Below are 23,376 nucleotides of genomic sequence, written 5' to 3'. Positions count from 1 at the left end.
TTTTTTTTAAGATTTATTTATTTACTCATTTATTTTTTTTCCACACTGGGTCTTTGTTGCTGTGTGTGGGCTTTCTCTAGTTGTGGTGCATGGGTTTCTTATTGCAGTGGGTTCTCTTGTGTTGTGGAGCAGGGGCTATAGGCACATGGGCTTCAATAGTTGTGGCTCATGACTCTAGAGCACAGGCTCAGTAGTTGTGACTCGTGGGTTTAGTTGCCCTGCGGCATGTGGGATCTTCCCAGACCAGGGATCGAAGCCGTGTCTCCTGCATTGGCAGGTGGATTCTTTACCACTGGACCACCAGGGAAGCCCGTTTGTTCTTTTGTAAACTCCAACTGGACAAGTCTTGGGAAATTCTTCTGAGTATGAAGTTAACAGTTCATTTATTCTGCCATGGGTAAATGGTAGTTATTAGGTAGTCATTCAATTCTGCCATCACCCACAGCATTTTGGGGGCAAGAAATAAGGTTTGGGAGAGTCACGTGTTTCATGACTTAAGGAAAAGGAGACGCTTCTGTATATGGTTAAAGCTATATCTCAGATGCCTTCCACTTGGCATCTCCCTTAGCAAGAAAAACCACAGATATGCAGATAATACCACTCTAATGGCAGAAAGTGAAGAGGAACTAAAGAGCCTCCTGATGAGGGTGAAGGAGGAGAGTGAAAAACCCGGCCTAAAACCCAATATTAAAAAACTAAGATCATGGCATCTGGTCCCGAAACTTCGTGGTAAACAGAAGGAGAAAAGGTGGAAGCAGTGACAGATTTCCTCTTCTTGGGCTCTAAAATCATGCGGTTGGTGACTGCAGCCATGAAATTAGAAAAAGACTGTTTCTTGGCAGCAAAGCTATAACAAACCTAGACAGTGTGTTTAAAAAGCAAAGATATCATTTTGCTGACAAAGGTCCATTTAGTCAAGGCTACGGTCTTTACAGCAGTCATGTACAGATGTGAGAGCTGGACAATAAAGAAGGCAGAGTGCCGAAGAATTGATGCTTTTGAACTATGGTGCTAGAGAAGACTCTTGAGAGTCCCCTGGAAAGCAAGGAGATCAAACCAATCAATCTTAAAGGAAATCATTCCTGAATATTCATTGGAAGGACTGATGCTGAAGCTGAAGCTCCAATATTTCAACCACCTGATGTGAACAGCTGACTCATTGGAAAAGACCCTGATGCTGGGTAAGATTGAAGGCAGAAAGAGAAGAGGGTAACAGACAATGAGACTGTTGGATGGCGTCACTGATTCAGTGGACATGAACTTGGGCAAACTCAGATGGTGAGGGACAGGGAAGCCTGGTGTACTGCAGTCCACGGTTTTGGGAAGAGTCAGACACAACTTAGCAACTGAACAACAATGTGTCTCAGACGACTTGCTGAGTAAATGCAAGTCTTGGTCTTTACCAGTTGCATTTGCATCATCCAAGCCTATAGTTCACTCGTGTTCTGGTCAGAATATCAGATAAAACATACTGGGCTGAGGATGTGGAACACATAATAAATACCAAGATAATGCTAACCCATCTAGATCTCAGACTTTACCAAAGAATAGGAAACACTTTGATTTCATTGTGTTCAAAATTTCCCCCAATACTAAGTACCTAAATCATATGTATGTCCAAGAGCTCCTGGGTAGATTGCCACATGAATTTTTTAAAAAGCTTATACTTCGAAGGTCTGAATTTCTTCAGTTGTCTCCAGCTGGGTGGATAATAGCCAAGCTGGTCAACATCTTTAGGTCAGAAGCAAGTTATGACTGCATATCTTCATTTCTCCTTGGAAAACTCTCTTCCATGAATCACCTGTTATTGGCAATATCGAAAATGGAGCAGATGGCCAGCTCCCCTGGTGACTCCCAAATTAACACAAAGATTCCCTAAGATGCTGAGGCTCCTAAAAACCCAGACCAAGCACGTGGGGCACTGAGCAAAAGGAAATGAGGTGCTGCATGTGGCAGGATACCCTCACAGACAGGGATCCACAGACAAAGGGCCCTGGAAAAGAAGAGCAGTGGAAAGGAGCCTTCCCACTGTGTACCTCGGTTACCAAACAGCCGGAGGGCACCTGCTTGTCTAGTTAGCCATTCTGCCCACTCAGAGAAATGTGCTCATTTGGGTTTCAGAGAATTCTGGGTAAACTGGTCGATTCCACAGCAGCAAAATAAAAAATGCAAGTACTTCTTAGGCATGAATGACTTGGCAATAGCTGAGGAGGTAAACAGCTGTAACTGCTTCTTTATTCTTTCCTGGAGAACTTTTCAAGAAGGAGTTAAGAACTACATGTTGCTGGTATCACACCTACCCTTATCTCCTATTTTTTTTTTTTTTTTGCTGTTTTCTTTTTTCTTCCTTCTTTTTTTTGGTTGCACTGCATGGCATGTGGGATCTTAGTTTTCTGACCAGGGATCAAACTCGTGCCCCCTGCATTGAGAGTGTGGAGTCTTAATCACTGGACTACCAGGGAAGTCCCATATCTCTTTAACCCAGTTATTTAGCAAATTTCTTCCATCCTGTGAAACAGCATGTAAAACCAAGCCTGCCAGGATGCTATTAAGATTAAAGATAAATGTAAACTTTAAGGCATGGTAACAGTTGACCCGTAATGCCTGTTAGGCTTTTCCTGAAGACTTTTGGGCAATTCTGATTAACACTCATACCTTCCCATATCCAAGCAGAAGTTACAGTACTACATGAGATGCTGCAGGAAGGATCTGTGTGTCATGGGGACAGCTGGACTCTAAAGAGTTCCTACTAGCTTTGAGATTCTCAAAGCATCTTTCTCCTGAGAATTTGTAAAGGCTCAGCAAATAAGTACAGCCAGTGCCAAACAATGACAATACCAGGAGTTGATGCACTGAAAAGTGATATAAAAAGCAGACGCTGAACAATAGGACTAAAATTTCCTAAGCATTGGGAATAGCATTTGGATATTAACTATTCAGACATCTGGCTCTGGACTCAAAGGACTAGGCTACTATGCTGATATCTTCACATTACTGAGGAAAATATCAGAAAAATTCAGCTTTGGCTTGGAAAGCCTCCTCTAATCAAGCAGTTAGTGAGGAAAGAGGATGGATTTCACTATCTTCTCCCTCTCCTCAACATCAGGCTGAACCAAAGACATTCTGTCTCTAATACATATTAAGGAACTCCTCCAGAGAATATTTGGCAAAACAACTGCTCCCCTTAATTTTGAGTAACAAGTCAGACTGGAATGTTTTTCTCAGCAACATGGTTCTCTGCACTGCCCACCTTTGCTGTAGCCTCATGGCTCCTGGAAAGTGACTGCATGGTTTCTGCAGATTTTCTCATACTTTAGGGTCTGAGTTTTATCCAGAGCAGAGAGCTGACTTTGTGTTAATAGGAGCAGCCATTTAAAAACAGGAAAGGGTGGAGAAGGCAATGGCACCCCACTCCAGTACTCTTGCCTGGAAAATCCCATGGACGGAGGAGCCTGGTAGGCTGCAGTCCATGGGGTCGCTAGGAGTTGGGACACGACTGTGTGACTTCACTTTCACTTTTCACTTTCATGCACTGGAGGAGGAAATGGCAACCCACTCCAGTGTTCTTGCCTGGAGAATCCCAGGGACGGGGGAGCCTGGTGGGCTGCCGTCTATGGGGTCGCACAGAGTCGGACACGACTGAAGCAACTTAGCAGCAACCTAGAAATGTATTAGAAACCCTTCCTGGAAAAGGCATGGAATTAGTGTATATCATGCTTGCTAAGTGCTTCCTAGGCTTTGTTTGGTAAGCCTTAAAAGTCACAAATCTCACATCATTATATCAAAAAATGAATATCTTTCTCTGTACTTTTGATGTGTATTTAATCATGGATCATACCGTGGATTATAAAAGGTTTTATTTCAACTATGTGTGAAATTAATACATGGTTATTAATAAAAGTAAATGGCTTTTAGTGAAAAAAATAAAAACAGGAGAGGGGTCTTGGTTTTCCCAGAATCTGAGGGACAAATATAAAATGTAGGAAATATTTTCCCTGAAAATTTAGGGAGTTTGCCTCTGATCATTCTCAATCAGGATGGACTCAGAAATCCTAACTGAAATCAACCTCTTCATCTAAGAAATATCAAGAAATTCAGCCTTGGAAAGCTTTGGCTGGGTTAATGTTTGGCATTAACAAACTAATGCCATGGCGCCTGTGGACCTGTGTCCTACAGGTTCTGCTGAGCGAGAGGCCCACTAGCACCTGGCAGGCCCAGCATCTTGAACCACGTGCAGCTCCTTTGACGTCATGCCCTTTGGTGACTGTGACCCCTACACATGCCAATCTCTCCCCTGAAACACTTTCTCTCCTCTTGTTTATGAGCCAATTCTGATTCACCCTTCAAGATCCCCTCACCCCACTAGACTCTAAGATTCTCAAGGTGAGGTGACAGGGAGGCCACATAGTGGCATGGCTACTCACACCACCAGGGTTCAAATTCCAACTCTAGGATTTACTAGCCTTGTCAAATCCCCTAATATCAGAGGTCTTCAGTCTCCTCACCTGAAAATAGGGATAATTACAGTCTATCATCCTTGGATGGTTGTGAAGATTAAATGAAATAGCCAAAGGCAAGAGTTTAACATCATATACAAAAGAGTCCATAAAGGTTAGCCATGATTACTAGTGCCTAGGAAGAATTCCAAATTTAACGACAATTCTGGTAAACTAGTAGACCAGAAAAAACTTCTACCCTGCTTGATGTCAGAAGCAAAGGCCCACTGATGGGAGGGACAGGAGCTCAAAGGGGAGTGAGGCTGCTCAGCCAGCCAAGTCAGCATACTCACAATCACACAATTCTTGCCAACGTGAACATAAGAGCCAATCTGAGCTGCGTTGACCACGCAATCTTCCTCAATAAAGACGTGGTCCCCAATATGTAAAGGAAAAAATGCAACGCTATAGAAGAAAGAGAACAAAGAACAGTCAAGGTGATGTACTTCTGGTCAAGGTTTATAAAACTAAAGATCATAACTGCAACTCCGTCTTGTCTTAATAAGACTGCCCCTAGCAAGGAAAGAATCCTCACGTTTGAGGAATTCTGCAACATTGAAGAAGATGCATGTGACTACTAAACCGAAATCAGAAATGTTAGACTACAGAAATGTGAAGCAAATAGCAAAAGAGCAAGGGCAAGACCTTCAAAGTTAGAAAAGCTAGCATCAAATAAAAACAAATGAACGTTTTGCTCATTCCAGCCTCCTCTGAAAATGCCCACAGATCACATTTTCATTAATCTTCTCTATAATGCTTCAGGGGACTGATGTAATGTTCATGGGATATAATTCCCAACATGCTGAAAATTTATATATTGTCTGGTTTTACTGCCTGACTCTATGCTAGGAACTGGGGAATACAATGGCGAGCAAAAGGGACTTGATCCTGCCCATGAGGAGATTACAATCAGGAGAAGAGAGATTAAATAAATGATTAAATAAGTAATTAGTTACAAAGGGCTACAGAGGAAAAATAACACATCATGAGGGCATGACAAAAAGAGTTTATTCAGACTGGAGGTTTGGTAAAAGCTTAATTGAAAATGACATTTAAGCCAAGACTTAAGGAGTTAGTAGGGTTTCTCTAGACTTGTGACATGATTTGCATTCTCCAGGACTCCTCAAATGTAAGTGACAGTGGTCTGTGATCATACTTCCAAGAAATTTCAGTTCTTGGATGTAAAATATTGGGACTAGAACTAATAATACAAAGCAGCTGGATACTCACTGGCTCTTTCCAGTCCTGTGTTCTATTTTGTCAGAAATATTTTATCAGAGATGATACCTGTCTTCCACATACCTGTAACTTAGTTAAATCTTCCTTAGTTTATTTGCATTTTTAGTCTAGACCCCTTGGGTAACAGTGGATTCCTTAATTTTATCATAGTCTATAGCAGGCTGTCAACTCTTCAATTTTAAACTGAAAACTCTTTACTCTTCTCTGGTTCTGGTTTTGAGACATACAGGGGAGGAAATCGACATTCACCTTCTATGCATGTGTTGTATTTCTGTATTTCTCATGAGGACTACTTTTTTACTTTTTATTTTATATTGGAATATAGCCAATTAACAGTTTTGTGATAGTTTTGGGTGGACAACAAAGGGACTCCGCCATACACATACATGTATCCATTCTTCCCTTAAACTCCCCTCCCATCCAGGCTGCCACATGTGGACTATTCTTACTTATACATCCCTCCAGTCACTGAAAAGACTGTTCATTTTCAGTCTTCTTCCTGGACCATATCCAGCCCAATAATGCCTTTATCAGGAGGTGGAGTCAACAATTCCAGCAGAGCATCAGTTACTGTATGAAATCATGAAAAGGTTTTCTGGCTCCCCCTCAAGCACCTTCTGAACTAATGAGCAAAAGTTTTCATTCGAATTTCGTATGATATACAATGACTCCCTGCTCCAATTCTTGTATGTAATGAAATCCTCGAGTCCAGCATCACTACAAGAAATGCAGACGACTCCTGCATGATATATATCCGAGTATTATTGTCTGAATCAACTGCCCTCTTCTGTTCCTCCCTAGCCATGCCCATGCCCCAGGGTCAGCAGTACCCTAGGACATCGTGGCTATCCTGTTGCAGCGTTATATGCTATAGTAGCTGTTGAGTCAGTAATTTCTACCACAAGGTGGTGGTGATTGCTGTTGCTTGAACTGAGGTGTAGCTCATTTTATATAAGTTTCAGGCATACAACATAGTAGTTCACAATTTTAGAGGTTTATAAAATATTATCTATATTCCCTGTGCTGTATAATATATCCTTGTTGCTTATTTATTTTATATGCAGTAGTCTGTACTTAATCCCCATCCCCTATCTCACTCCTCACCCTCCCGCTGGTAACCACTAGATTGTTCTATACACCTGTGAATCTCTCTTTTTTGTTACATTCACTTGTTTGTTTTATTTCTAACACTAGGTTTTGAGACCCCATTTTATCCATATTTTATATGCCCAGATTATAACCTAGTGACTGGCGTAAGGAAAACACTCAATAAATGATTGTTGAATTATTGGATGGGAAGCAGATGGTGCCATGGGTAGGAGCCAGGAGAGCAAGCAGAAAGGGAGGCAAAGAGAATACTCCATATCAAGCATAGAGGGCAGTCTTCCTGCCCTGCCCACAATTTTTCTTTGACAATCCTTATTCCCACTGAGAGATCAGTCAGCCTGACTTGACCATACCCTCTGGGTCAAAGCTGTTTGTAGACTAGGGGTGGGCACCTAACTGCAAACTAAGCCAATCAGATTCACTCTAACCAAAGATTTTGTTAATAGGACAATTTAAAATCTCTGATTGGTATTTAGGCTGGAAACCTCAAAGAAGACGTGATATAATTAAAGGGCTAAGGCAGCAAAGTTGGCTCCAGGAGAAAAGTGGGAAGATACAGCAGGAAGAAAAAAGAGGGAAGAAGAAGTACAGAGAGAAGGACAGATAAGAAACTGTCTCAGTGGTAGAGTAGCAGACAGACAGAATAGTGGTCTTTATTTTGGCAAGCTGTCCAGCTCCAGGTTCCAGTCCCTTGTGAAACCTGGCCCCCTTTTTCTACCCTGAAACTCCATCAAATACACCTGTGTCTGTTTAATCAGAAGCACCCCCCCCCTACCCCGCCCCTGTTTTTGCCAGCTTAAGTGGATTGTTTCTGGCAACTAACCACCAACTAGACTAAGACAACTGCCACCAATTGTGCTCATTATGGTGTGTTCTCAGTGTTCCAAAAAGTATAGACCCGCTCCTTCTCCCATGACTCCACACATGCATTTCACCACCAGAAGCAGCATCTTGCTCAAGACTGAAACAAATGATTAAATTACATACCCTTTGCTGAATTTCTTGAATGGTGGCCTTATGACACTCCGACTTTTTACAACACAATGACGTCCAACTCTTACATTTGCCAGATCGCCTCGGATAATACAGTCATTCATCACAATGGTCTATAAAACAAAGCAGCACATTTTTAAAATGTATTTTAATTGGAGGATAGTTACTTTACCACAATGTGTCGCTTTCTACTGTACAACAACGTGAATCAGCTCTAAGCATACATACATTCCTTCCCTCTTGAGCCTCCCTGCCACGCTCAAAATCGTACCTCTCTAGGTCATCACGGAGCACCAAGCTGAGCTCCCTGTGTTATAGAGCAGTTTCCCGCTAGCTAGCTATTTTACAGATCGTAGTGTATGTATGTCAATGCTACTCTTCCAATTTATCTCACCCTCTCCTTCCCCCATGTCTACAAGTCTGTTCTCTACATCTGTGTCTCTATGCCTACCCTGCAAATAGACTCATCAGTACCATTTTTCTAAAGTCTATATATATGCATTAATATATGCTATTTGTTTTTTTCTTTCTGACTTACTTCACTCTGTATGACAGAATCTAGGTACATCCATCTCACTACAATTGACTCAATTCTGCTCCTTTTTATAGCTGAGTAATATTCCATTATATAAATATATACCACAACTTCTTTATCCATTCATCTGTTGATGGACATCCAGGTTGCTTCCATGTCCTGGCTATTGTGAACAGTGCTACAATGAAAACTGGGATACATGTGTCTTTTTGAATTATGGTTTTCTCAAGGTATATGCCCAAGTGGATTGCTGGGTCATATGACAGTTTTATTCCTAGCTTTTAAAGGAACTTCCATGTTATTCTCCATAGTGGCTGTATCATTTTATTTTCCCACCAACAGTGCAAGAGGGATTACTTTTTCCCACATCCTTTCCAACATTTATTATTTGTAGATTTTTGGATGATGGCCATTCTGACTGGTGTGAGGTGATACTTCAGTGTTGTTTTGATTTGCAGTTCTCTAATAATGAATGGTTTGCTTGGAGACAAACAGAGATCATTCTGTCGTTTTTGAGACTGCCTCCAAGTACTGCATTTCAGACTCTTTTGTTGACTATGAGGGGATAATCCATTTCTTCTGAGGGGTTCTTGCCCACAGTAGTAGATACAATGGTCATCTGAATTAAATTCACCAATTCCTATTCATTTTAGTTCAGTGATTCCTAAAATGTCAGTGTTCACTCGCCATCTCCCGCTTGACCAATTTATCTTGATTCATGGACCTAACATTCCAAGTTCCTATGCAATATTGTTCTTTACAGCACTGGACTTCACTTTCAGTACCAGGCCCATCCACATCTTAGCGCTGTTTCCACTTTGACCCAGCCCCTTCATTCTTTATAGAGCTGTTCCTCTGCTCTTCCCTAGTAGCACACTGGACATCTGCCAACCTGGGGAGCTCATCTTCTGGTGTCATATCTTTTTGCCTTTTCATTGTGTTTACATCCAGCATTACAGTAATCCAAGTCTATGCCCCAATCACTATGCCAAAGAAGCTGAAGTTGAACAGTTCTATAAAGATCTACAACATTTTCTAGAACTAACACCAAAATGATGTCCTATTCATTATAGAGGACTGGAATGCAAAAGTAGGAAACCAAGAGATACCTGGATTAACAGGCTTTGGCTTTGTAATACAAAATGAAGCAGGGCAATGGTTAACAGAGTTTTGCCAAGAGAAGGCACTGCTCATAGCAAACACCCTCTTTCAACAACACAAGCGACGACTCTACACATGGACATCACCAGATGATGGTCAGTACCGAAGTCAGACTGATTATATTCTTTGCAGCTGAAGTTGCAAGCCGGAGAAGCTCTGTACAGTCAGCAAAAACAAGACCTGGAGCTTTCTGTGGCTTGGATCATCAGCTCCTTACTACAAAATTCAGGCTCAAGTTGAAGAAAATAGGGAAAACCACTAGGCCATTCAGGTATGACCTTTATCAAATTCCTTATGATTATGCAGTGGAGGTGATGAATAGATTCAAAGGATTAGATCTCGTAAATAGAGTACCTGAAGAACTATGGATGGAGGTTTGTAACACTGTACATGAGGTGGTGACCAAAACCATCCCCAAGAAAAAGAAATGCAAGAAGGCAAAGTGGTTGTCTGAGGAGGTCTTACAAATAGCTGAGAAAAGATGGACCATAAAGAAGGCTGAGCACCAAAGAACTGATGTTTTTCAACTGTGATGTTACAGAAGACTCTTGAGATTCAACTGGACAGCAAGAAGATCAAATCAGTCAATCCTAAAGGAAATAAATTCTGAGTATTTGTTGGAAGGACTGATACTGAAGCCCCAGTACTTTGGCCACTTGAAGCGAACAGCAGACTCATTAGAAAAGACCTTGATGCTAGGAAGGATTGACAGCAAGAGGAGGAGGAGGCAACAGAGGATGAGATAGTTGGATGGCATCACTAACTCAATGGACATACGTTTGAGCAAACTGAGGGATAGAGTGACGGCCAAAGAAGCCTGGCATGCTGCAGTTCATGGGGTTGCAAAGAACTAGATACAACTTAGTGACTGAATAACAATAATGAGTGATGTTGAGCATCTTTCCTTCTGTTTGTTGGCCATCTTTGTGTCTTCTTTGCAGGAATGTCTGTTTAGGTCTTCCGCCCCATTTTTTGATTGGGTTGTTTTTCTGATAGTGAGCTGCACGAGCTGGTTGTATATTTTGGAAATAAATCTTTTGTCAGTTGCTTTGGTTGCAATTATTTTCTCCCATTCTGAGGGTTGTCTTTTTATCTTGTTTACAGTTTCCTTTGCTGTGCAGAAGCTGTTAAGTTTAATTAGGTCTCATCTGCTTATTTTTGTTTTTATTTCCATTGCTCTAGGAGTGGGGGGTCAAAGAGGAAACAAAGCATATTTTACATAGCCTAAAACATAACAAAAGAGTAGGAAACAAGACACTGAGAGTTATGCTATACTCCACTGAATCACATGTTCTGTCAAAAGGGAAAACTTTTTAAGGTGAAGAGAATTGCCTTCATAATGTTGACTAAAGTTTTTCCAAGATGTTCCCAGTACCTCACAAGCTTTGCCCTTATAATTCCATGAATAGGATTCAATGGATGGACAAACATTTGTTGAGAATACCTGCAGCAGACCTGGCCTATGCACCTTCTCAGATGCACTCATTCCACCTGCCCTCCTGCCTTGGCTGCTTGCTCAGGGAAACTCACATCTGCCCCCACCTTTGTCTAATCTCCTAACACTACTCACTGCCTCCAGCTTCATGTTCTCAGGGTGAATCCACTGACGTTCTTTTTCCTTTCCCAATTTCTGGACTCAGATTAAATGCTTCACTTCAGGATGTGACACATGGCTTCCCTAGACATTGCCAGGAGGGACTGAATAACATAATTAATTAATTATGGGGGGATTATTAATTTCTCCCAGAAATTGGGGGGAATTAATGCCCCATATTTGGTAAAGAGTAGGCATTCTTGAAGTGTCTGTTGAATAAATAAGGTTAAAAAGTGCATGAGAGGCTTCCCTGGTGGTCCAGTGGTTAAGAATCCACCTTGAAGTACAAAGGACACCAGTTCATTCTCTGGTCCAGAAAGATCCCACATGCTGCAGAGCAACTAAGCCCATGTGACACAACTACTGAGCCAGCAGCATTCTAGAGTCCACAAGCCACAACTACTGAGCCCACATGCCTAGAGCCTGTGCTCCGCAACTGGAGAAGCCACTGAAATGAGAAGCCCACGTACCACAACCAGAAAGTAGTCCCCACTCGTTACAACTAGAGAAAGCCCACATCAGCAGTGAAGACTCACCATAACCAAAAAATAAAATAAATAAGAAAAAAATCTAAAAAGAGTGCATGTGGCTGGGGTTGCAGCTGAGAAAGTAAGCAAGGACCAGATCATGAGGAATTACATATGCTGATTATAGAAGTTTACACTTCTTTTCCATAGAGGATATAAGGAATCAATGAAAGATTTTAAGCAAAGGATTAACACAACTGAATCTTCATTTTAGAAATATTACTCAGGAAGCAGAGCCAACTCATTGGAAAAGACCCTGATGCTGGGAAAGACTGAAGGCAAAGGGAGAAGAGGGCAGGCGAGGATGAGATGGTTGGATAGCAGCACCGATTCAATGGACATAAACTTGGATGAACTCTGGGAGATGCTTAGGGATAGAGAGGCCTGGAGTGCTGCAGTCCATGGGGTCGCAAAGAGTCAGACATGACTTAGCAACTGAACAACAACAACAAAATTACACTTGCAATTTGCTTCAAAATATTCTACTCTGAAACTGGTTTGAATTTGGCACATGAGTACAGAGACGAAAGAAGAACGCCAGAATACCGCTAACTGTAGAAGCCGGTGAATAAACACATACGGCCTCATTCTGCGTTTTCTCTACTGTCCCAAAGTTCCAAATAACACTGCTCATCTATACAAAGTAATGAGGGAGTTCCTTGGTGGTAGTAGTTAGGATTCCAGGTTTTCTTTGCCGCGGCCTATCCTACAAGCCATACGGCGCAGCAAAAAAAAAAAAGTTTAAAAATAACCAACTATTGGGTTGGCCAATAAGTTCATTTGGGTTTTCCCACAGGATGTAACAGAAGAACCCAAATGAACTTGTTGGCCAACCCAATACTAATCCTTGAATATATCCAATGACATGGATAAATCTCAAAAACATTATGCCGAGTGAAAGAAGCCTGACTCCCAAAATAGTACATGATTCCAATTATAGGAAACTCTAGAAAATGAAAAACTAATCTATATTAGTTTTACAAAGGTTACCCAGGTGGCTTGACTGCAGAGAGGCAGAAGAATTAGAGTGATGGGAATATTTTATATCATGACTGTGGTACTAGTTGCTGAGATGTCCACATCAGCCAAAACTCATCCAACTGCATATTTAAAATGGCTACATTTTATTGTACATAATACACCTAAATAAAAATTATTTTTAATATTCCATTATAAAATATTTAAAAAGAAAAAAAAGAGATTCTATATGACTTGGTCATTGTTCAGATGTTGGGCAAGAAAAAGAGAATCTAGGATGAGGTGAGCAATTCTGGGGATTTTATGATAAATTCAATTTTGAAATGTGGAGTTTGAGGGTCCTATGGGATGACCAACAGGCAGCTGTGAATAAAGGTCTGGGGCCCAAGATAGAGGGTCAGGGTAGAGAGGTAGATGGAAATACCTCAAATATATGTGAATTTAGATAAATCACTGGCCAGAACACCAGGCTCTGAGAAGATACTAAAAATGAAATGCACTCACACCTGAAAGAGCTAACCAATCTGACCTGCATATGTTCAGCCTATAAAACCCCTATCTGTAAAAAGAAACTTTCACATCTGCTGCTGATTGTAAAGTATTACACTTCCTCTTGGTTTTTGTTTCTTTTTGGCTGAGCCTCACAGCTTGTGGGATATTAGTTCCCTGATCAGATACTGCACCCTGGCCCCAGTAGTGAAAATGCTGAGTCCTAACCACTGGTCCCTTCTTCACGGATCACTGCCTTGTCATGGTGAAGGGGCTTGTGTAACCCAATGAAGCTATGAGCCATGCCATGTAGGGCCCCCCAAGACAGAAGGGTCATAGTGGAGAGTTCTGACAAAATGTGATCCATTGGAGGGAATGGCAAACCACTCCAGTATACTTCCTGTTTATATCTCATGAACTGTCTAAAAAGACAAAAAGATGTAACACTGAAAGATGAGTCCCCCACATTGGAAGGTGTCCAATTTGCTACTGGGAAAGAGTGGAAGACAACTACCAGAAATAATGAAGCCGCTGGGCCAAAGCAGAAACAATGCTCAGTTGTGGATGTGTCTGGTGATGAAAGCAAAATCCAATGTTGCATAGGAATCTGGAACATTAGGCCCATGAATCAAGGTAAACTGGACACGGTCAGGCAGGAGATGATAAGAATAAACATCGACATCTTAGGAATCACTGAACTAAAATGGACTGGAAAGGGTGAATTTAATTCAGATGACTATTATATCTACTACTGTGGACAAGAATCCCTTAGAAAAAATGGAGTAGTCTTCATAATCAACAAGAGTCCAAAATGCAGTACTTGGATACAACCTCAAAAATGACAGAATGATCTCGGTTCATTTCCAAGGCAAGTCATTCAACACCACAGTAATTCAAATCTATGCCCCTACCACCAATGCCGAAGAACCTTAAGGTAATCAGTTCTAAATCCCATGGACGGAGGAGCCTGGTAGGCTGCAGTCTATGAGGTCGCTAAGAGTCGGACACGACTAAGCAACTTCACTTTCACTTTTCACTTTCATGCATTGGAGAAGGAAATGGCAACCCACTCCAGTGTTCTTGCCTGGAGAATCCCAGGGACAGCGGAGCCTGATGGGCTGCCGTCTATGGGGTCACACACAGTCGGACACGACTGAAGTGACTTAGCATAGCATGAAGACCTCCTAGAACTAACATCAAAAAAAAGATGTTCTATTCATCAATGGGGATTGGGATGCAAAAGTAGGAAGTCAAGAGATACCCAGAGTGACAGACAAGTTTGGCTTTGGAATACAGAATGAAGCAGGGCAAAGGCTAACTGAATTCTGCTAAGAGAATGCACTGGTTACAGGAAGCACCCTTATCCAACAATACAAGAGATGACTTTACACATGGATATCACCAAATGGTCAATGTCAAAATCAAACTGATTACGTTTTTTTGTAGCCAAAGATGGAGAAGCTATATAAAGTCAGCAAAAACAAGACCTAGAGCTGACTGTGGCTCAGATCATCAGCTTCTCACAGCAAAATTCAGGCTTAAACTAAAGACAGTGGGGAAAACCACTAGGCCAGCCAGGTATGACTTACATCAAATCCCCTATGAATATGCAGTGGAGGTGACAAACAGATTCAAGGGATTAGATCTAGGAAACAGTGTGCCTGAAGGACTATGGACAAAGGTCCATAATATTGCACAGGATGCAGCAAACAAAACCATCCCAAAGAAAAAAAAGCAAGAAGGCAAAGAGGTTATCTGAGGAAGCTTTACAAATAACTGAAGAAAGAAGTGAAAGTACATCCAATTAAACACAGAGTTCCAAAGAATAACAAGGAGAGACAAGAAGGCCTTCTTCAATGAACAGTGCATAAAAATAAGAGGAAAACAACTGAAGGGGAAAGACTAGTGATCTCCTCAGGAAAATCAGAAATATCAAGGGACTATTTTGTCCAAAGACAGGCACAATAAAGGACAGAAATGGTAGAAACATAGTAAATGCTGAAGAGATCAAGAACAGATGGAAAGAATACATGGAAGAACAGTACAAAAAAGATCTTAATGAACCTGATAACTACAATGATGTGCTCAGTCACCCAGAGCCAGATATTCTAGAATGTGAAGTCAAGCGGGCACAATGGCACCCCACTCCAGTACTGTTGCCTGGAAAATCCCATGGATGGAGGAGCCTGGTAGGCTGCAGTCCATGGGGTCGCACAGAGTCGGACATGACTGAAGCGACGCAGCAGCAGCAGCAGCAGCAGCAGCAGCTGTTAATAAAACTGTGGATGCGATGGAATTCCAGTAGAGCTATTCAAAACCCTAAAGGATGATGATATCAAAGTGTTGCACTCAGTTCAGTTCAGTCGCTCAGTCGTGTCCGACTCTTTGCGACCCCATGAACTGCAGCACACCAGGCCTCCCTGTCCATCACCAACTCCCGTAGTCCACCCAAACCCATGTCCATCAAGTCGGTGATGCCATCCAACCATCTCATCCTCTGTCATCCCCTTCTCCTCCTGCCCTCAATCCTTCCCAGAATCAGGGTCTTTTCAAATGAGTCAGCTCTTTGCATCAGGTGGCCAAAGTATTGGAGTTTCAGCTTCAGCATCAGTCCTTTCAATGAACACCCAGGACTGATCTCTTTTAGGATGGACTGGTTGGATCTTCTTGCAGTCCAAGGGACTCTCAAGAGTCTTCTCCAATACCACAGTTCAAAAGCATCAATTCTTCGGCACTCAGCTTTCTTTATAGTCCAACTCTTACATCCATACATGACCACTGGAAAAACCATTGCCTTGACTAGACGGATCTTTGTTGACAAAGTAATGTCTCTGCTTTTCAATATGCCATCTAGGTTGGTCATAACTTTCCTTCCAAGTGTTGCACTCAATATGTCAGCAAATCTGGAAGACCCAGCAATGGCCACAGGACTGGAAAAGGTCAATCCTCATCCCAATTCCCAAAAAGGGTAGTTCTAAAGAATGTTCTAACCATCGGACAATTGCACTCATCTCCCACGATAGTAAGGTCATACTTAAAACTGTGCCTGCTAGGCTTCAGCATCATGTGAACCAAGAACTTCCAGATGTTCAAACTGGGTTTAGAAAAGGCAGAGGAGCCAGAGATCAAATTGCCAACATTCACTGAATCATTGAGAAAGCAAGGGAATTCCAGAAAAACATCTACCTCTGTTTCATTAACTATGCTAAAGCCTTTAACTATGCAAATCATAACAAACTGTGGAAAGCATGGGAATACCAGACCATCTTATTAGTCTCATGAAAAACCTATATGCAGATCAAGAAGCAACAGTTAGAACCCAATAAGGAACAAGTGGTTGGTTCAGGATTGAGAAATAAGTATGACAGGGCTGTCTGCTACCACCCTGTTTCTTTAACCTATACGCTGAACACATCATGAGAAATACTGGGTTGGATGAATAACAATCTAGAAATAAGACTGCTGAGAGAAATATCAACAACCTCAGACATGTGGATGATACCACTCTAATGGCAGAAAGTGAGGAGGCTAAAGAGCCTCTTGATGAGCATGAAGGAGGAAAGTGAAAGAGCTGGCTTAAAGCTAAATATTAAAAAAAACTAAGACCATGGCATCTGGCCCCATTCAGATCAGATCAGATCAGATCAGTCGCTCAGTCGTGTCCAACTCTTTGCGACCCCATTACTGCCTGACAAATAGAAGGTGAAAAGGTGAAAGTAGTGACAGATTTCCTCTTCTTGGGCTCCCAAATCACTGAGGGTGGTGACTGAAATCAGAAGACGACTGCTTGTCAGCAGGAAAGCTATGACAAACCTAGACAGTGTGTTGAAAAGCAGAGACATTACTCTGCCGACAAAGGTCCGTATAGTTAAGGCTATGGTCTTTTGCAGTGGTCACGTATGGATGTGACAGCCGGACAGTAAAGAAGGCAGAGCACCAAAGAACTGATGTCTTTGAACTGTGGTGCTGGAGAAGACTCCTGAGAGTCCCTTGGATAGCAAAGAGACCAAACTGGTCAATCTTAAGGGAAATCAACCCTAAATACTCATGGGAAGGACTGATGCCGAAGCTAAAGCAGTATTTTGGCCACCTGATGCGAACAGCTGACTCACTGGAGTCTCTGATGCTGGGAAAGATTGAGGGCAGAAGAGGGTGTCAGAGGATGAGATGGCTGGATGGCATCACTGATGCAATGGTCATGAACTTGGGCAAACTTCAGGAGATGGTGAGGGACGGGGATCTGGCGTGCTACAGTCTATGGGGTCGCAAAGAGTCAAACACGATGGGGCGACTGAACAACCACCACCACCACCACTCCTCTGCTAGAGAATTCCTCTCTTGGTTTTAAAAGCTATCTTCTTTAAAAAAAAAAAAAAAGCTATCTTCTTCAACCTTAGAGAGATGTCTATTTCTAGTACATAATTCTTTCATCTAAGATTTTTAATTTACTTCAATCATTGTTTTCTGCTTGTGTTTCCATCTACAATCAGAGAAAATTACTTCTTTTTCTTTTAGAAGAAAGCAGAGTATCAAGAGTTCTGAGTATCTGGTAATGGCCGTTACTGTTTCATTGTGTTTTAAATAAAGACAACAATCTTAATTTGGAAATAAAGAAAATCCATATAAGTCCCTCAGTCAGCCTAAATTACATTCGCACTGAAGAAGCAAACACAAAAAACATGAGAAGGAAATGATATCACAGATGGTCAAAGAGATTGAGCAAGAGGAATTCAAATTCTGGTTCCTATCTCAGAAGAACGGAGCTAAAGAGAAGTCAGATGAAAAATAGGGGCAAAAGGGTGTTAAAATGAAAGGAAGTGCCTTAAAAGACCTTAAAGGGAGAAAAACAGTGCTAAAGCAGAGTTCACTGAACTCAACAAGGACAAGGCAGAGGTGGCAAGCTGGAGATCTAAGGTTGCATCTAGAAACCATTTTGTTTAGCCCTTTAGTCATTTTTATCATTTAAACTAGAGGCTATTTAAATAGTAGGGTATTTTACATTTTTTTAAAAATCCAGACTTCCAGTGTGGGACAGTTAGAAGCTCTGGAAGTATATGTCTGCATTCCCATGTAGCAACAACAATCCACTTGAGCTTAGCTAGGTCCTGCATTCTCCAATTCACCAGGACCCACCACTCTCTCTGGTTTATACTAGTCCTCTTTATTCATATAAACCCTGTTTCTCCCTGCAGGCACTGGGACACCTGATATAAGGGCTTAGGAAAACAGAAATGTCTAGGTTCTGAAAGGGACAGGGGCTGCGGAAAAACAAAACAAAACAAAAGATTGTTCATAATAACAAAACGCTGGAAACAAAATAACTATCCACCCATCAGATCAGATCAGATCAGATCAGTCACTCAGTCCTGTCTGACTCTTTGCGATCCCATGAATCGCAGCACGCCAGGCCTCCCTGTCCATCACCAACTCCCGGAGTTCACTCAAACTCATGTCCATCAAGTCGGTGATGCCATCCAGCCATCTCATCCTCTGTCGTCCCCTTCTCCTCCTGCCCCCAATCCCTCCCAGTATCAGAGTCTTTTCCAATGAGTCCACTCTTCGCATGAGGTGGCCAAAGTACTGGAGTTTCAGCTTTAGCATCATTCCTTCCAAAGAAATCCCAGGGCTGATCTCCTTCAGAATGGACTGGTTGGATCTCCTTGCAGTCCAAGGGACTCTCAAGAGTCTTCTCCAACACCACAGTTCAAAAGCATCAATTCTTCGGCGCTCAGCCTTCTTCACAGTCCAACTCTCACATCCATACATGACCACTGGAAAAACCATAGCCTTGACTAGATGAACCTTTGTTGGCAAAGTAATGTCTCTGCTTTTGAATATGCTATCTAGGTTGGTCATAACTTTCCTTCCTCAGCGATCAATGCAAAGAAATAGAGGAAAACAACAGAATGGGAAAGACTAGGGATCTCTTCAAGAAAATCAGAGATACCAAAGGAACATTTCATGCAAAGATGAGCTCGATAAAAGGACAGAAATGGTATGGACCTAACAGAAGCAGAAGATATTAAGAAGAATACACAGAAGAACTGTACAAAATTGTACAAAAAAGATCTTCACGACCCAGATAATCACGATGGTGTGATCACTGACCTAGAGCCAGACATCCTGGAATGTGAAGTCAAGTGGGCCTTAGAAAGCATCCACCTATAGAAGAGGGGATAAATGGAATTGTACACAACAGTGAAAATGCATAAATCACAATGAATCTTAGAAACAGGAGTTGAGAACAATGTTACTTAGTAAGTGTAATGTCATCATTACAATAATTGAGTGTAATAATAGTAAGTCACAGAAAACCAAGTACAGCTGAACAAAATATATTATTTAGAAATACATATGTATATGGTGGGGCTTCCCAGGTGGTGCTAGTAGTAAAGAACCCAGAAGCCAATGCAGGAGACATAAGAGATGCAGGTTTGATCCCTGGGTCAGGAAGATCCCATGGAGGGATCACTCCAGTATCTTGCCTGGAGAATCCCATGGACAGAGGAGCCAGGTGTGCTACAGTCCATACTGTCACAAAGAGCTGGACACGACTAAAGTGACTTAGCACGCATACATGCATGTATATGGCAAAAAAAAAAGTTTTAGAAAAATAAAGAATTTGTAAGACAAAAAATTCAGAATAGCGCTATCCTCTTGGAAGGAGGAACGAAATAAGAGAGAAACTTCAGGTTGTACTGTATTATTATGCATTGATTATGTTCCAGTTATTCAGCTGGGTGGTGGGTTCATGGTGTTGATGCAATTTTTATGCTTCATAACATATATATCATACATCAGTCTCCTGTGTGCACCAAATATTGCCAAATAAAACACCTTTCACAAAAGAAATAGAAGATCCCAGATAACCAAAACAATCTTGAAAGGAAGACTCATCTTTCCTGATTATAAAATTTTCTACAAGGCTACAGTAATGATTAAGTACAGATGATTTCCTGTAAGGATGACTAGACCATTCAATGGGGAAAGAACAATCTCTTCAACAAATGGTGCTGGGACAAGTAAATTTCCACACAGTAAGAATTAATTAAATAGGATCCAATTTCACATTATATGCAAAAATTAATTAAGTTTAATTTAAACAAAAAATTAGCTTAAAATGAATCGAGACCATTTCAATAAGTGTTAAAATCACAAACTCTTAGAAGAAATCACAGGAGTAAATCTTCGTGATCTTGGGTTTGGTAAGGATTTTTAGATATATGACATCAAAAACTTAAGCAACAAAAGAAAAAAATAGATAAACTGGACTTCATCAAAATTAAAAACTCCTGTGCATCAAAGAACATTATCAAGAAAGTAAACACAATCTATAGAATGGTAGAAAATATTTGCAATCATAAATCTGATAAAGATTTAATACGGACAACATATAAAGAAATACAACTCAACAACAAAAAGGCAACACAGTTTTAAAATGGTCAAAGGACTGAATAGACTTCTGCCCTCAGATGTGCAAACGGCCAATCAGATGAAAGATGCACATCATCATTAGACAACAGGGAAATGCAAATCACACTACTGTATACAAAAGATAACTAATAAGAACCTACTATACAGCACAGGGAACTCTATTCAGTGCTCTGTAATGACCTATACAGGAACGGAGTCTAGAAGAAAATGGATATATGTATACATATGGCTGATTCACTTTGATGTACAGCATAAATTAATACAACATTGTAAATCAACGATACACCGATAAAAAATGAACTTTAAAAAAACACAATGAAATACCTTTCATACTCACATCCAAGAAAAAGAGAAAATAACATGTTTGTGAGGATATGGAGAAATCGGTACTCTCTTGCATTGCCATGGGATTGTAAAATGGTGCAAATTGACAGTTCTTCAGAAAGCTAAAAAATGGAACTACCATATGACCCAGCCACCTCACCTCTAGGTATATACAAAAATAATTGAAAATAGCAACTCAAATAGATCTTTGCATGCCAATGTTCATGGCAGCATTACTCACAAAAACAGAATGGTAGAAACAATCCAAACGTTCATCAACAGATGAATAGATAAGATGTACATAGACACAATGGAGTATTATTCAGTCATCAAAAAAATAAAATTCTTATACATGGATGTGTCTTTAAAATATAGTACTAAATGCGATAAGCCAGTCCAAAGAGTGACAAGTATTATATAATTCCACTTAAATGACATATCTAGAATAGGCACATTCATAGAGACAGAAAGTGGATTGAGGTTACCAGGGCCTGGGAGAAGGGAATCGGAGCTGTTCCTTACAGAGTTTTTGTTTGGGTGATGAAAAAAGTCTAGAAATAGATATAGTGGTGATGACTGCACAACACTGTGGAGTTTTAAGTATATGATTACATTAATTACAAATTAATTTTGTATTAATTTGTCATTAATTACATTAATGTCATACAAATGTCAATGAATCATACACTTAAAACTCCACATACTTGCTAATGAGTCAGATGGAGTTAATTCAATTTTCTAATTTGGTGCAGAAACAGTGCATCTATAATTATTAATTATATTTAACTACCAAACTATATTTCCATTAAATCTCATGGTATAGAGACAGTAATAGAGACAGTAATTGTGTCTGTACTGAAAATATCTGTGATCTTTTGACTATAGTGAAATTATTTTACCTCTAGAAGTTAGAGATTTAATATTTCAAGGAAAATTGAGTGTTCCTAATGGCAGGAAGAAACTATGGACTTCAGTTTTTGTCAAGCTCAAATATACCTTGATATTTTCTCTGGTTCTTAAGTGTTCTAAGCCTTTCACATTCCATTTTTCAAAAGGATTTCATATTTCAGTTATCTTTCCTAATTCTCAAATTAAGAGTTTTGATTAATAATGAACCATTAATTAGTAAACGGATAATTATATCAGTATCACTTTAGTTTTTACAATAAAATTTATGTTTTGTGTCCTGTAATGTAGAACACACTACAATACTATATAATAATTTCAGTTCTGGGTGATGAAAAAAAAGCCATTGTATTTTATTCCTGAAATAACAGGAAAAAGGCTTTCTGCTGCGTCCATTTACTGAATCTTTTTTTGTATCCAATAAATCCAAGTTGGAGAATTCTTTTTAAAACAGAATTTTAGAATGTACATCAATAAATAGGAGACATGGCAACATTTCATCTGCCTTGCTGATTTGATAATGAGTGGAAAGAAAGCAGAAATATGCATCTTGGGGCTGACTCTGTCCCTTACCTTGCCATTAAGAACAATGTTCTGACTTCCACACAACACAGACTGGCGACTAACTTTGTTCCCAGATGCCTGAAAGAAAACAGAGGTGAGCAAAATCAGTGGATTCTAGGCTACAAATTTCCACCAAGAAAGCTCATATTGCAGAGAACAGGACTTGAGATGGGTGAAGTCTGCAATGGAATGAGTCCAGAATATCAAAAATGCAAGGATGAATCAGGAAACTAGGGATTCAAGGAACAGATCCAGAAGTTGTATGTGGTACATACATAGGCTAGCAGCAGCAGACATGAATTGAGTCTCATTTCTATACTTCAGTTTTACAGACCTAAAACCAGGATAATGACTTTACCAATATCAGAGTTGTGAGAATTCAATGAAAAGATAAGAGTAATGCTGATTGAGCACTAAACCCATTTCGAGCAATTTACATACATCATGTATTGACTATTAAAAAAAAAAAACGAATAAAAAAAACACAAAAAAAACAAAAACAAAAAACGAATAACAGTCCTCAGCACATAGTAATAAATCACCACATATTAGTTTAACAAAAAAAAAAAATTTTTTTTTTTTACAAGGCCTGAAGCCCAGAGCTGTAATCAGTATCAGAATGAATGAGACTTGTCCTGCTTTCTGGAAGGCATTTTATCTCTACGAGGAAATCAGGAGTAGATTAAAATTTAAAAAAGCCTAAACTGACCATGCAAGGAATAAATAACAAAACCAGACTATACGTGAACTCTCATTAGGTAATCTCGGACTAACGCCGAAAGAACCAGGGGTGGGGCAGAGACAGGACGGAGGCCTCAGAGAACGCAGGCTTGGAGAGGGGAGGGCAGATGTCTGGACACGCGCACCGTTTCGATGTACTCGGACTTGTTGTAGAGCAGCTCGCCCAACTCCATGACCACCAACTTCTAAGCCCAGCTCTGGCTCCTGTCAAAGTCCGTCCGCCGGTCTTTCTGACTGGAACTCAGGCAACTTCCGGCGGCTTCACCACTTCCGCTTTGGGAGGCCGGG

The 23,376-nt window shown here is 40.7% G+C and overlaps 1 protein-coding gene across 1 annotated transcript in view; it reads right to left on the bottom strand.

Moving 5' to 3' along the window:
• The window catches only part of DCTN5 (dynactin subunit 5), a 28,953-nt gene extending 5,586 nt beyond the window's left edge, over window positions 1-23,367 (bottom strand). The window contains exons 1-4 of the mRNA XM_070779813.1: window positions 23,214-23,367; window positions 22,357-22,425; window positions 7,830-7,948; window positions 4,790-4,901 (exon numbers count right to left, since the gene is read on the bottom strand). Coding sequence (XP_070635914.1) covers window positions 4,790-4,901; window positions 7,830-7,948; window positions 22,357-22,425; window positions 23,214-23,261 — 348 coding nt within the window. The 5' untranslated portion in view covers window positions 23,262-23,367. The remainder of the gene's footprint in view (window positions 1-4,789; window positions 4,902-7,829; window positions 7,949-22,356; window positions 22,426-23,213) is intronic.
• Between the last annotated feature and the right edge of the window lie 9 nt (window positions 23,368-23,376).

The sequence above is a fragment of the Bos indicus genome, chromosome 25 (genome assembly GCF_029378745.1).
Source record: "Bos indicus isolate NIAB-ARS_2022 breed Sahiwal x Tharparkar chromosome 25, NIAB-ARS_B.indTharparkar_mat_pri_1.0, whole genome shotgun sequence".
Taxonomy (NCBI): Eukaryota; Metazoa; Chordata; class Mammalia; order Artiodactyla; family Bovidae; genus Bos; species Bos indicus.
Note: the sequence above shows the minus strand (reverse complement) of the source record. Positions and strands in the feature narration are given on the sequence as shown.